We start from the raw sequence: 15,150 nt of genomic DNA, 5'->3' as shown, positions 1-15,150 counted from the left end.
CCCAGCCTTCGAGATGCATTTTGAAATCCTCAGATGAAAAGTGCTAAATATCATAGTCACAGAATGCAACTCCCTCTCTGTCCACACACAGAGGCGCAGGTAACATAGGCAAAGGAAGGCATTGCCTTCCCAAACTGCCTCACCTGTCCCCACCCACCAGAGTCTCCTAGGCCCCTCCCCTAGCCTGCTATTAGTGCCACAGAGGGCTGGTAACTTGGCTGATGGCGGGGAAAAGGCCTTACCTCCCCATCCCCACTCAAGCCATGGAGTCACCCGCCGCCCGGACACGCACACCGCTTCTATGGTTCAGAAAGCCATGAGTTACATCCAATTATCCCAGCCTTTTCAGAGTTACCTGCATGTGGTCATTCAGAGCAGAACATGGGCTGGAATTTAAAAAGCCACCCTGTTCTATTTAAAACACTACATCCCCTCCATTAGAGGATGATCTTTTCCACTCACCTGTCCAATCTAATTTTTTTCCTAGCACTGGCTTCTCTGTGCCGTCTCTCTCCATCCTGTGAAACAGAAACACATTTGTGAGGTTAAAGTTTTGGAAAAATAATCAATACATTGACTGGAAAAGAGATTCCTTTGCATTAAGGAAGCATCTGCAGAAACAACCTCCCAGTATCTGCTGATCTTGGCAACAGCAAGAAACTCATGGATCGTGAATGGACACTCAACCCTGGCCTTGTCCACAACTGGCTGTTAAGTTTGTTCTTGGTTAGCTCTCACCAGGGCTGCAGTTTGCACATGTAGAAGGGCAGGCGAATACAAAAAGGGAATGCACATCAGATCAGAATTTATTTACAAATATGACCTTCAACCTGAGCTTGAATAAAGATATTAACTGGTTGACATACTACAGAGCCAATTTCCCCTACCTTTGACATTCACATTTTCACATGAAAAGCTATGTCTTCAGTATCTTGTCCCCACCAGCAGCCAAGACAGGGGCTTGGTTTGTTGTTGTTTTTGCAGCATCGATAGAACCTCCCAACTGTGTCTGTGCAACCAGGCTGGCTAATTCTGCCACCCAGCTTGCCTCACAGCAGGCCACCCCAGCATGCATTGCCTGGCAAGCTGCTGGCGCTACGCTGTACACATGCCTCTGGGAATTCTACCACCTGAGGAGTCAGAATAAAAGCGTTTATCTGGGTTTTTTCCAGAGCACACAGCTGCAGCACTGCTGTGCAGTGTGGTAGAAGCGGATGCCTAACAGAGAGGATACATTTGAGCTGGGGGAGGAAATGGACAGGTCACGTTTGGTGTCACCAGGACACCTGTGTCCCTTCCTCCCCACACCAGATTGCTTACAGAAGTAGACCGGGCCTCCGGCTGAAGGCACATTAGCATCCTCTGGTTTTCCAAAGTGCAGATACAGCACCAATTGATTTATAATGAACATTTCCGTTCTGCTGCCATTTGCATTAACATTCGAGTCACCCTACTGAGTTCACAAGAACTTTCAAACATACAAGTCAGATTCCATGTTTTGTATAAATCCACCACGTGTTACTGAAAAGTTCATGGACTCAGCACTGCGCGGTATTTGAGTCCTGCTGCTTCAGAGCCAACGGGAGATTTTCTTACATCCCCTTGAATTCCCTCAACCCCGTCCCATCAGTCAACTAGTTATGTGCAGTGCTGCCAGTTTAGTTGTTTTCCAACCCCCCTCCCCATATATTCAAACACCCCCATTTAATTTCAATTTCTGGGGAGGGGGGAGAATATTAAATTTCAAAAGCCAACGTTTTGCAGACGTTAATGGACTTGGCTATGCATGGAACAAAGAATGATATAAACACATTAAAATCAGGAAGCATTGAATTCCATCAGAATAAAGCAAGCAGGAAAGGAAGGGGGAGAAGCGGTTTGTCAAACAAAGTGGAGAAACTGATATTTTCCCTTCCAAAGAGAAAATTACAAAGAGAATGTTTTTAAAAAAAATGTTTTAGAAGTACATGAGCATTCCCCATGTTCCTAGAGGACTTCAGTGATGAAAAACTGATGAACTAAATCAAAGTGTCTCTTTAAAAGCACATGAAAGTTGCAGGCCTGGTATATATTTCTAGTGGTTTGCTAACAGGTAAACTTACTTCACTGTACAAGTTGTTTACCAATGCCCCAATCCTGGAAATATGTGTTTAATGCCAGTGCATGAAGCTCCTCTTGATTTTAATGAGCACAAGATCAGGCAATGGGACCATATTTAAAGCCCTGCAAACCTGTATTTGATATGAAAACCATGTTTTCAGATCGCGGAGCAGATCCACACAGAGATCTAGCCATATTTTCAACTGGGTATGTAGGTACCCAGAGATGTAGATAATGGGATTTTAATAGCACCTATGTGCCTAACTCCCATTGAAATCAAATACTTTTAAAAATCTGTCCCTCGAAGTGTAAGTGCTGAGAATCAGGCCTGAAGTCTTCAAACCTCTTTGCCTTCAGTTAGTCCTAAGAAGACAGTCCTAAGATAGATGTGAGCTGTAAAATTTTTTTCCAGATTTAAACACTTGAAAACCTGGAAAGTGTTTCTAAGTTAAATTATCCTGAATTCTTAGGAGTAAATATTTTAGTATTTTCAAAAGAAATTCCCTATTTAAGAAAACAAAATGCGCACATCTGGGTCTCTCAGAATTCTCACGCTCGCAAGATTCCAGAAAGGGAATCCTCTCTTCTACAGAGTTTTAACACTACCAACATGGAAAATCTGGGGTATTTTTAGCATTAGTTACAAAACTGACTTTTCAAACATTTCAAGGACCGTTTACTGGCTGAAGAGAATGGCAAGCCTGCATGTGCAATAGATAGCACGTCAGACCTGCTCATTTGCATGGTACCATGGCACCCTTCCTGTCTGTCTGTCTGTCTATCTATCTTTGGCCCGTGAGGTTAAGTTCCTATGCTATTACAGATCATTGAAATTCTCCTTTTATCCAGGAGAAGGGATGGAAGGTCCTGAATCCCATGCAACTAATGCATGTAGAATAAATGTTGACTGATAACCATACTGCCACAGTAATTAGGAGAGAACTTCTTTGCTGCGCCTCCTACTAAAATTTACCCTATGGTCCAGAGATGCTCATGCTAGCCCTCCTTTTGTGATGTGCCCACCAGCATACTGCTATTACATTCACCCTATCGCACAATTTGATTTCTATCATATCAAGCTGCATTTCTTTTGCAGTGACTCAGAGAAATGCAATACAATTAAATATTGTCAAGGTTGGGCAAAACAAGATTCCACAGATTCTTATATCACTGCGTAAGACCACAGATGTGGGCAAGGTCACTTTCTAGGCCCTGAGTACAGTTTCCGTTCTTACCCCAGCTTCTGGTTTCACCATCGGAAGGGTAATGGGTTGACCTTCTTGATCTAAGACAACAAAGGTCATAAAGGCACTGTTGATATGTCTTCGACTAACTTCCATTTCCTGTCGATAGGCCTCGACACAAACACCAACCTCCATGCTGGAAAGAAAGAACGAAAGCATATCATCTCTTGGAGTCTGGGGTGTAAAGCAAGGCAACTGCCTAGCCAAAGGATCCAGCATGCCATACCTCTCCGTGCTTTGAAACAGGAGCTTTGAAGTGGACCTACTAGATCAGTCCTGCTCAATATATACAATATGAAAAAGACTGACTTGAGTGTGCAACCTTTCAAATCTTGATCTAAGTGTTCAAATAAAATTGAAATGTTACCAGAAAAAGGGAAATCTTTGCAATGGAATCTGAAATTTTCCCCTCCAGGGTGTTTTTTTTTCTTTTTTTTTTTTTTAAACTAAATCTGGTCATCTGGACGGGATGCATCACTCTATTATGTCAAGCATATTTTAGTACAGACTCCTACCCCGCTCCGAGGGGTTTTAATGCATGTTGCAAGTACTTTGTCCGAGAGCAGATCTAGGGCCTAAAAGTCAATTTTAGGAATTCACTGCTTCTCATGTGAGAAGTAAGGAGTTTTATTTTAAAAACCCACACACAAAAAATCTATTTATTCCTGCCTGATGCTTAAATCCAACTTATGTTGGAAGTAGAATAAAAAGTACACAAAGATAGGCAGTGATTGGCTGCAATAGACTAGATGATTTAACAGGTCTTTTCTAGCTTTTATTTCTATTGCTTTATCGATCGTGAATTTATTTTTATTTGAATCCATTTACAACTATTTGAGTAATTCAGATTTATTCTCAGAACAATCTACAGCCCAAACGTCTGAATCAACCTGATTTTACAGACCGTAATGTATTCAGTAATTCAAGGAGAAAACACTGCTCTGCCTATCTGTTAACACAGCTGATCCCTTCATGTAGAACCAGATATTGAACTCATTTTACAAAAGATATTGAACACCCACAAGTCCTCCCTGTTCAATTATTTTTTGTGTGTGTTAATCCAGCAGCGGATAATTTGCACAGTTTCGTTTTCAAGTAACAAAAGTACAAGCTTCTGTTGAACTTTTGTATCAAAACCCATTCAAATCCGGAACCCTAGGAGTACCTGTTTTTGAATGCATTGTTCACAATCGATTTTAACAGGAGGCGGTCCCCGACTTGCGATGGTCCCCTGAAATGGAACATTTCAATGGTCTTCAGAGTGGGGTGGGCATGACACAGCCGGCTGTGGGATGGGAGAGAGATTTGATTTGCAAAATGCACTCAAAAATGAGGAAGCGATGTAGCCACACCAACATAGCAACCAGCGTGCTGATGCTGGACAGAGCAGCAGACCTGTACAAGTGTTTGAGCATGAAAGAGAACCCACTCACACCAGAGAGCCCTGACAACAGGGCAGGAAGCCAATTCTTGCCAAGTGACACAGGTATATGCAGCCACTCCAAGCAAATACTTTGTCATGGAGATAGCTGGGCCAGCACCACAGTCCCCAGCAACCCACAGGCAGTCTTAAATATTTGGGCTGATCTGCTGCCCTTAGGAAGGTGACCATGGAGGTTTGTATTCCCCCATGAACACAGCTTTCACCTCAGCCATAAGCCTCTTCCCTGATACCCCATCTCGTGACTCATCATTCTCCAAGCTCAGAGGGTCACTCTTGCAGAGAGAAGCACCCCTTCGGCAGGGAATGACAGGGACCACACTGCATTTCCCATGAGGCAGGGCAAAACCCTGCCAATAAGCCACCACCAGCAGATCAGCGCATTACAAGCCGGTTGCTGTAGCCAGATCATTGGTTATATCCCCTCCCCCTTCCTCTCCAAGGGACACAAGCTCCTTGCCTCCCCCTTCGTCACTACAGCTAGAGAGAAAGCAGCCTGGTTTAAAAAGAAGTCATACAAAGAACAGTGTCCTTCACAGTGCACCTTCCTCCTGCTACCGCACTGCAGTGTTAGCATCTGGTAGGCGCCCAAACGATGGCGTGGGACGTGGGCCCACATTTATTTTGGCAGAGACGCAAGAATGCAACAGCCAGAGACAGTCCTGTGATCGTGACAGCCAACCCAAGTCTGCCAGGAGCTCTACAGATCTTTTATGATTAAAATAATTGGGAATGGAAGGGGAAGGGGGAGGGAGAGAAATCCGCTCTGAATCGCTACCGGCGCCCTTCAAGCATAGCTGTTCGGGGGGTGTAGCTCCCATTCCACTTTAAAAATCACAATAGGGAGGACTCCTTGTTCAGCACGAGTCAACCTGAGAACTCAAAGTTAGCCTCCAAAAGATCCAAAAGCTGAACACAGAATGGTAGATGGTGAAAAAAGAGATAACATTTAACTCCCTCCGTACCTTCCTCCCCATGGCATGACACAGGAATCAGAATACCCACAACTAATGCATACAGAGCACCATCTAATGGACAAATGCTCATTTATCTAGGACAAAACACATCAGAGCAGGACATCCTTCAAGGTTCACAGTAAATATGGCCCAGTTCTCATAAAGCTCGTTTCATCCGTCACTCTCACGGCTCTTTACAACGGTGGTAATCATTGTTGGATCCTTTCTACAGGCCGGGAACCAGAGGGGCAGAGTGATGTACTCATGTACCATTGTGTTCCTGGAAACGCACTAGAAATTGGGCCCTGGTCACAACATAGCACCAGTGTTCCCGGTAAGCTGTGTGCTCGTGCGACCACTCAGGAGAGATTCCAATGCTGCCCAGCTGATTAGCAGAGCGCTCACAACTGGGCTGGGTTTTTCTACTGGTGGTACACATAAAATGTATTCCACACATGGATGGAAAAAAATCTGCACAGGAATAGAAAAGATTAGAGGGAACGTTGCATGGCACCCAACTCTGTATTTGTACAGGAACAAACACGCTGTCTGGTTTGGCATGAGAGCTGCTTCTGAACACACGGAGAGTCTCCTCAGAGGGGAAACGCAATGCTACAGTCAGGCTTAGGGTGTTGTGCATCTCCCCAGAAGGAAGATGCACATGAGCCTACATAGCCTGTCAAGGGGCTAAGCGGATTCTGTGTGATCTTTTTTGACGGTGTGATCCCAACTTGCATGGAGCAAGACTAATGGGATGCAGAGACTTTGCCTCTCAAACCTTATCCACTGGACCAGACACACGTTACAGCCTGGTAGGGTAATGCCACTGTGACAGGAATTTGTCCCACCAGGCAACCTCCAAGATGGCATCCCTGCATCGGGCAGGCTGGCTCCCCATGAGTAGTGCTAGGGTGCAGAATCGGCAGCATGGAAAGGGCAGTTTGAGTCCACCCCATCTCAGGCTGTTAGGCAGAGAGGAGACCCATAGAGTTATGTTGCTCGGAAAAGCGCACCTCAGTGGTGGCATTTTTCCCTCCTAGTCAATGCCAAATCCATGCCCACCCAGGGGGCTGGAGTGGTAGGCTAATCTTTTCCCTCCATGGACACTTTTTTTTTCCCATCCACATGCAGAATAAAGTCTTTTGTGCTTTGAGGCAGGCGCAAATGTGCACCACCAGCAGAAACAAAACTTTAGCCGTGGGCTCTCTGCTAATCAGCTGGGCAGCACTGGAATCTCTGTTGAGTGGCCACACAAGCACTCAGTTCACAGGGAACATTGGTGGTGGGCTATTGTAGGCTCAGTGGCGTGACTGAAAAGCAAACACGGGGTCTTGATCACAGCAAAGGTCAGAGGGATTTTTCTTGGCAGGAACAGAGGAACAAAGCCCTCGAGACTGGGGCAGATTATTACCGGCCACCACCCTCCCCATGTCACTTCAACTGCTCGGTATTCTTCCTCCTTAACCACTGTACTGTCATGTGGGGCCTCGCTACAGGAATAGGCAGTGAAGGAGCAAAAGAGGCCCAGCACATGCAAGTGCGACAAATGCATCTCCAGATTTGGGGTGGGGACGCTCAGAACTGCACCTTGCTGCTATGGTGGCAACGATTTCCATCCAGGCCATGATCTGGCCTCCGAAGGTGTTTCCCTGATGATTGGCATGAGGGGGTAGCACCAGTTCCACACTCTCCACCCTGGTTTTCCCAGCAGGCACCACCGTGTTGCATTCCCCGTTCTCACGCTCTGCCATGAAAGAAACACACATCGATCAGAGTGGCCAGAGTGGCGTATGGAAAGGCTTCACCTCTCGGAGCGGATGTTCATTGCACAAGCAATCGCTCAATGACCTGCTACAAAAACAGAGACACACACACCCCCACACATCCCCACCCACCCTGCTCTCATCCACCACCATGCCGCTGCCCCCTTCCAGCCCAGGGGACCGTCCACTGCCTCGCTGACTGCAGTCCTCCATTACACCTGCACCCCGGTCACCAGCCAACCAAGTGAGACCAACCGAGGAGGCTTGCAGAGCCTGTCGCGGCTCAGCGGAGGACAGCGTTCACCAGGGAGCAATGCAAGGCGACTGGGTGCCTTCTCCTCAGCAAACTCCATCCATGAAAGCCTATGCCACAGGAGAGCAGGGATCTGGTCCAGCTAGTCTCTGTGGCTTTGCAGACACCCCCCCTCACACCTCTCCAAAGCATTTTGCACAGATAGCACCTTCCCCCGAGAGGAACTCAAAGCGTCCTGCAGATAACGTATTGCCTCACAGATTTGGTGAAGCAAATATCTCCATAGAGGCAGAGAGGTTCAGCAGTGCCTGGTGTCCAAGTTTGGGCAAAGACAGAAACAGTACCCCGAGTTCCAGTCCTGAGCAGGGGACACGGCACCGAGATAGCACAAAAAAGGGGTGCTTTTATACAAGCAATAATCCTAGGTATGAGGCAGCGAATCACGGGGAGCGTATTTTGGGTAGCCAGCAAAGCTCCCTACATGCTGAGCACTTGAGCAGCCACCTAGCAGAGATTCAAATACCGCGCTGCTATTTAGCAGCATGCCCACAGCCGCCAGCATGTGTTTCTCCTGGTGGTGCACATCTTCACATGCATTGGTGTACATAACAAATTTTATTCCACGCACAGATGGAAAAAGTTAGAGGGAACATTAGTGGCCAGAACCTCATAGTGGAGGCCAGGTTTATAGGATACAGATTAGAAGCAGAGTCTAGAGAACAGCACAGGACTGGGAGCTGGGAAATTCTGTCTTAACTCCCACTCTGCCAGCAACTCATTGTGTGACCCTGGCAAAGTCACTGTGTCTGCCTCCATTTCTCCCATCTGTAAAACAGGGAGAGTATTTACTTACCTACCTGGCAGGGATACAGTGAGGGATAATTAATGCTAGTGCAGCACTGTGAGGATTGTCACTCTGTAACCGGACACCAAGTTGGGGAATTGTTTTTCTGAACATGGACATGAGCGACTGTTTTCCGACATCAGCTCCAGGTTGCCAGGAGCGCGCCAGGGACAGGGTCTACATGTGTTTTTGATCAGGAGCAGGGGCCGCAGGGCAGCTCACCAGTCTGCAAGGGGCTGCTTGTGAGGAGATCTTTGAGGGTGTCGGTGTGGGCCAGGCGCATGCGGCGGCGCTCCGCAGCAATGCTGTGTTCCATCTTCTCCTCCTCGGTCTGAGGAGCCAGCGGCTTCAGCTTCATCTACATGCAAGGAGAGAACAGAGTCAACGTCAGCTCGATTCTCAGGGCTAGCGTTTGGCTCTTTCCCAGGCTCCAAGCTGGTCCCAGGGGGATGCATCTCAATGATTAAAGGGGACATCAAGGAGCGAGGATGTTCCTTTTTATCTGCAGGACTTTTGTACTCTGCCATTTCCAATGATAAATGCCAATGCTCTGTGCGAATGGGGAAAACTATTGGTTGTGCTGCTTCTCTACAGGACATGGATCAGTGGCAAGTCGAGTCTCAAGTCACTACAGTTCAAGTCTCAACTCAAGTCTTGAGTCCCTAAAGTCACTTTCGAGTCAAGTCCCAAGTTGAGTCTCAAGTCTCAATTTAAAAAATGTCAAGTCACTTTTGTACGAGCCATCAATATCTGCATTTTTGGACAATTTTTTCACCAAGTCGATTTAACAAAATTAGAAAGTCTCACGTCGAGTCTCAAGTCACAAACAATGAACCCGAGTCGAGTCTCAAGTCGAGTCACCTAGGCAACTTAAGTCGGACTCAAGTTCAAGTCGTGGGACTCGAGTCAACAACTCTGGTTCCGACAACCTTGTGGCCCACTCACTAGCCTAGAGTTGCCCATTCCTGACATAGACCCTCCTTGTGCCTTCTACCCAAACAATCCTAAAGCCCTTTATTCGCCTCACAAAGGAGGAGTCCTTTGCATCCAAAGCCCCTTCTCTCACAAAGCACTCTACCAACACAAATTACTCTTTGCTTTACATTAGCAGACTTCAGTGGAGATCAGGACCTCCCGACATCAAGCCACATGCAACAAAAAACTAAAGTCCTTTGGGGCAAGGACTATCACAGATCACATGACAAAGGGAAACGGAAACACAGAAATGGAAGTGACTAGGCCTCACATAGCAGGTCAGAAGTAGAGCTGTGCATGGAACCCAGGTGTTCTCACCAGGTGGACAAAGTCCATTTATCTGAGGTAGGCAAGTATTTGCCTGATTTTAGAGAGACGGAAACTGGCACAAAAGGTGAAAGAAAGGGAAGTGACTTGCCCACAGTTAGAAGGAAGCTTGTGAGAGCCATGAATAGATTACGGTTCTCCTGCCCCCCAGCAACCATGTCATGCTTCTTCCACAAAAATCACTCCAGCCACTCAGCTTAATCTGGACCCTCTGTGCTATTTTTTAAAATTTAAATGCAGGCTTGTTTATTAAAAAACAGGCCTATATAATAATGAATCGACAGCCTCAATTCAAATGCTACCCAGCTGATGCGAAGCCCTAAATTTGCTATAAATTGATACAGCTATTTTAAATGAAGTACAAAATCCATAAAGCAGTATAGGTTTGCTACCAAGTTTTGAAGAAACTCAGCCCAGTGAACTGGCCGATGTCAGCAGCTAAGCACCTGCAGCCAGAGTTTGCAGAGGTGCTAAGCTAGATTTGCACAGCTGCAACCGCTTCCGCAGGTACACAAAGAATAGTCTCTTTATTTCAGTTTATTCAGTTCAGCAACCAGTTTGTTCAAAGATAAGAAGCTAGCTGAGAGTTTAAAAAACACACACACACAAACACACACACACACCCCCCCCCAAGCTCTCCTGCCTTTTCAACACTAAAACATTGGTGTGAAAGGATGAGGTATGCTAGACATGGTGACTGAAACAATCTGTTCAGTTTGCCAACAATGACCAGTTTATCATCTAAGCTATTTAATACAATTGATTTTAAATGAAAAACATGTTCTGAAACTTTTTAAAGTATCCAACATACTCAATGCAGATTTATTTAATAAGTACAATGAAATTTTATTTTTGTGAGGTTTTAATTGAATTAGAGTTTTCATCCAAATACAGCTTTACATATAAACTGCAAGCAAAAATCTATGTAAATAAAAAAAATACAAATCACCCTTTTCTAACATAAAAAATGTAAAAAAAAATTGGAATAAATTTAAGTTAAGCCATCTAATCTATCTATATATCTTAGAAACATGCATCTATTTGACTGCTCATCTGTTTCTTCATGAGCTAAGACAACCAAATCTGATAGGCAGCTTTCTCTTATCCTAACTTAAAGCAAGGTCAGGGCTTGGTTGTGCAAAAAAGGGGACAGGAAGTGCCAGGAATGGGACTGGTTTCCATAACATGGAAAAGGAGGGGCACAGAAAGGAGGGATGCGATATTGAGAGTCTCTTACAAGACTGATGAGAAAAATCGGTTAGCACAAGAAACACTCAGCTTAAAAAAAAATTTTTTTTAAAAATCAGTAAATGACAAGGAATGCCATTTATGTCTTGATGTTTTTAAAGCTACCTACCAACCCTTTGAAAAATCTAGTCCCTGCAAAGAAGAGAACCAGTTAGGCAGGCAGCTAACCAAAACACAGTTATGAACACAAATGTTCAACAAACCGTGCAATACAGATTAAGTTATTATTTCACACTGGCGCTGTGGTAGCCCTCTGAGTCCAGTTAAATCAGGGCCCTCACACAGTCAATACAAAATGGCCCACTGTCATATACCAAAGTACTATGAAAAATGCTATCGAAATACAACTAAGAATTACTTTGTGTCAGACCTAAGAGTTCCATCCGTGGTGTCTAGGGATGTGAATGGTTAACCAGTAACCACCACCTTTAATAGATGATGCTTACTGGTTACAGTTAAACCAATGAGGGCTGAGCCCCCCCAGCCATGGCGAGCAGTGGGCTGTTTCAGCCCCACAGGCCTGCCATGGCAGGGGAGCTGCTCCAGCCAATCCACTGCGGGCGGGGGTGCCCCCCCCTCCCGCCACCCACTTCATGTTTAATCAGTTAACTAAACAAACAGGATTTTACATCCCTAGTGGTATCACGTCAAATATAATATTCACTCTTTTTTTATTAACTGATTTTATGGGCCTAATCGAGTGCCCTTCAACACACCCGATGTCTTTCCAGCACATGTTACATCAGATCCAAAAGTAGGTACATGTCAATGTCAAGAACCTACAGGTAAAAATTACACCGGCTGGAGTTCTTCAGGATCTGTTCCTACCTTGCAAGTTCCTTTGCCTTGGGCAACAAAAGTAGCATAGGCCTTACACACATTCCACTGCTTCCCACTGCTCAGATCTTCATAGCAGACCTGTATGCCAACCTGGAAGGGATCACAATAGAAAGGCATTGAAGAGAATGCAATAGAGGGGGCTCAAACTGAACAAGTTTCTTCTATTTCTATAGAGAGGAGGTTTGAACAACCTGAGTGGCACCACACGAGAAGAAAGTCTGAGGGCGTGTCTTTACTACATGGAAAATCACTGCTGCTGCAATCGATCTTCCGGAGTTCGATTTAGCTAGTCTAGTTAAGACTCACTAAATGGAAGTCAGAGGGTACCCCTGTTGGCAACCGGTACTCCTGCTCTTGAAAGGAATAAGGGAAACTGACAGGAGCATTTACTCTCATTGGCCACCCGCTGTGGGGACACAGCCAAGCTTGGCTTAAGGTAAGCAGACTCCAGCTATGTATTCAATGTAGCTGGAGTTGCATACCTTAAGCCGAACTGCTGGGTCTATGCAGACCTGGCCTAAAGATTTGAATTATTTGGGAGAGCAAGAGGTTGTGTTTGTATGCTAGCTTTACACACCGTCCTAGTGTTTGGGCCCAGTTTATCAACTGATCATTTTGATTCCCTTTAATGGGAACAATGCAAGAACTGTATTACAGGTTACACTTCATTACAGATTACATGGCTTTCTAGTAAACAGATCACATGGCTAGTTCCCTAGGGTGTCAACACTTGCACCCTCTTTTGAGAGAGGGACGCAAATGAAGACATTCAAAATTGCAAATGAAGCTGGGATGTACATATCCCGCGCTTCATTTTCATATTTGTGTTATGGCGCTATTTTGAAATAGCCCTATTGTGAAATAACAGACGCTGTTAAGACGTAGTTATTTCGAGAAAACACCCTTCTCTCGAAATATCCCTTATTCCTCATATGAGGTTTACCAGTTATTTCGAGAGAAGGGTTTTCTCTCAAAATAACCGTGTTCTAACAGCGTCTATTATTTCGAAATAGCGCAAATATGCAAATGAAGCATAGGATATTTAAATCCCGGCTTCATTTGTGATTCCAAATGTCTTCATTTGCATTGCTCTATTGAAAGAGCGCAAGTATAAACATACCCCTAGTCACCAGAATGAAAGCCCAACATCTCAGATGAGACTGTCATTCTTCTGAACAAAAGGAGACCAACATGCACCCCAAAGATGAGAGATCAGGGGATGTTTGGACAGCAGAATAGGATCACCCTCTAGGGATCATTCATATATTACAATTATCAGAGTTAAGGAAAAGAAGAATCCCCTGTAGTTGGGTACACAGTAGCACTGACAGGCCCAGTTGCTGCAAGATTGGAGTATAGGAAGCTCCATAGTAGCAGATTAAAGCATAATACCAACCTCCATGCTAGAGTTAAAGGCTCGATTTACTTTGGCTTTGATGTTAACAACTTGCCCAACACTGGAAAAAAAAATACAATGTAGTGTCAACAGAAAATGCCAATAATCTTTGCTAGAGACACAAAACACAGATTGGAAAGCAACACACCGCTACCCCGGATAAGCGCCTTTCACAAGGTGACTAGTAGGAGCAGCACTGCAGATACCTCCCTCTACTGATATCAAATGCAACTCAGAGCTGCCATTATATTAGCTTTAAACTAGCTATACAAATATGTGCACTCACACAAACACTCCCATCCAACCTAAAGAAAAATCAGACCAATCCTTGTTCAGAGAATTGCATTCATCGATTTGTGATACTGACCAACACCAGCTAGACTTGCCAACTAAATGGGTAATAAAACTGAGAAAATTCCCCTATCTCCTTTTAAAAAAAATATATTAAAAATTAGATGCAAAAACAATATTAATGCTACTGCATCACTGCATAGGTAAGCCCTGAAAAATAAGGAATTGTGAAAATAAAATTTCAGCGCAAAACTATAGCTCCTAACTTGCCCAACTGCAAAACAGGTAAGTATTTTACTGAGGTTTTTCATTCAGCTCTAAACAGTCAATTAAGTCTATACTCAGCACTTAGAACAATTGATTCCCATACACCCCTCTTGAGCAACTAGCCTATTAAAAGTCACAATCAACTTGAAATCTATTCCGTTTTTTAAAAGTTGGATTCAATGTACTTTCAGATCCTGTATCAGCCACAAAGCCCCCAAACTAGTAAAGATGCATTTACAATCCCCATTTTCTTGTTTTTCAAAATATTTTGGTCCTCCAGGTGAAAGACACATGGGAACTGATGGACCGATTCTATAGGAAAAACAAGGAAACTGACCAAACAAGATTCAAAAGTAGATAAATATTTTATTCCCATTTGATCGGTTTCAGTTTTAACCATCTTAGGTGCAACATGTAAGCAGCAGCATGTAATCGGCATTATTGGAAAACAGTCAGGGCACTCTTGTATAACTCAGTGTTGCTATGTCAGTTGGCTCTAATAAAGATAAACAATTTGCAAAAATCTAGTAGATGTCACTAGGATTCCTTTTGCAATCACCGCAACAAACCTGCAAGTATGGAAGTGGATGTAATGTAAAGCTTTAGTGAAATTCCATTCCAGCTGGGTGGGACTCATGCCATAGTATATGCCAAAAACCACGTACCTTGATGCTCGATCCTACAAGACACAGAACACCCTAGATTTTGGGAGCTGCCTTGAGAGTCTGAAGGCAATCAGCTGCTCACAGAGATGAGCTCCTGGTCTGAGAGAAGAAGCTGCATGTTGTGTTTTCTAGAAGCCAGAGCAGTGAATGGCCAAGCTAATGCAACATTTTACATGCAAAAGCTCTCACAGTCAATCACCCCTCTTTGGGAATGTCCACTCTTCTTGGTTCCACTGGAGATTGACTTGGTGTTGGCATAAAAGTTCTCTCTGATTACAGAAATACGCAGTGTTTAAGAGAAGTCAGTAGGTATGGTACTGAACACTGATGTCAATCAGGTTAATGCTACAGTTTCATGCCACCACTAGGTTAGGCCAGCAACTAACCCTAATCTACTGCTTTAGCTTTCTAGATTGCAAAATATTCATACCAGACTTCGTTCTTGCCATGCAGCTGCCAGGGAGGCATTATTTGAATCTGGCTGATACAAAAGAGAAGTAGGGTTTGGTAAAGGGGATGTGGTCCCATCTCTGGGTATTG

General features: G+C 44.6%; 1 protein-coding gene across 3 annotated transcripts in view; it reads right to left on the bottom strand.

Annotated features, from left to right (window-relative positions):
* Window positions 1-15,150, bottom strand: part of ACOT11 (acyl-CoA thioesterase 11) — a 124,070-nt gene that overhangs the window by 15,312 nt on the left and 93,608 nt on the right. For all 3 annotated transcript variants that reach the window (XM_025189817.3, XM_025189819.3, XM_075936027.2), the window contains 7 exons: window positions 13,388-13,448; window positions 11,980-12,081; window positions 8,824-8,959; window positions 7,329-7,485; window positions 4,510-4,629; window positions 3,336-3,480; window positions 463-518 (listed from right to left, as the gene is read on the bottom strand). In XM_025189817.3, coding sequence (XP_025045602.2) covers window positions 463-518; window positions 3,336-3,480; window positions 4,510-4,629; window positions 7,329-7,485; window positions 8,824-8,959; window positions 11,980-12,081; window positions 13,388-13,448 — 777 coding nt within the window. The remainder of the gene's footprint in view (window positions 1-462; window positions 519-3,335; window positions 3,481-4,509; window positions 4,630-7,328; window positions 7,486-8,823; window positions 8,960-11,979; window positions 12,082-13,387; window positions 13,449-15,150) is intronic.

The sequence above is a fragment of the Pelodiscus sinensis genome, chromosome 9 (assembly GCF_052426305.1).
Source record: "Pelodiscus sinensis isolate ZL-2025 chromosome 9, ASM5242630v1, whole genome shotgun sequence".
Lineage (NCBI taxonomy): Eukaryota > Metazoa > Chordata > Testudines > Trionychidae > Pelodiscus > Pelodiscus sinensis.
Note: the sequence above shows the minus strand (reverse complement) of the source record. Positions and strands in the feature narration are given on the sequence as shown.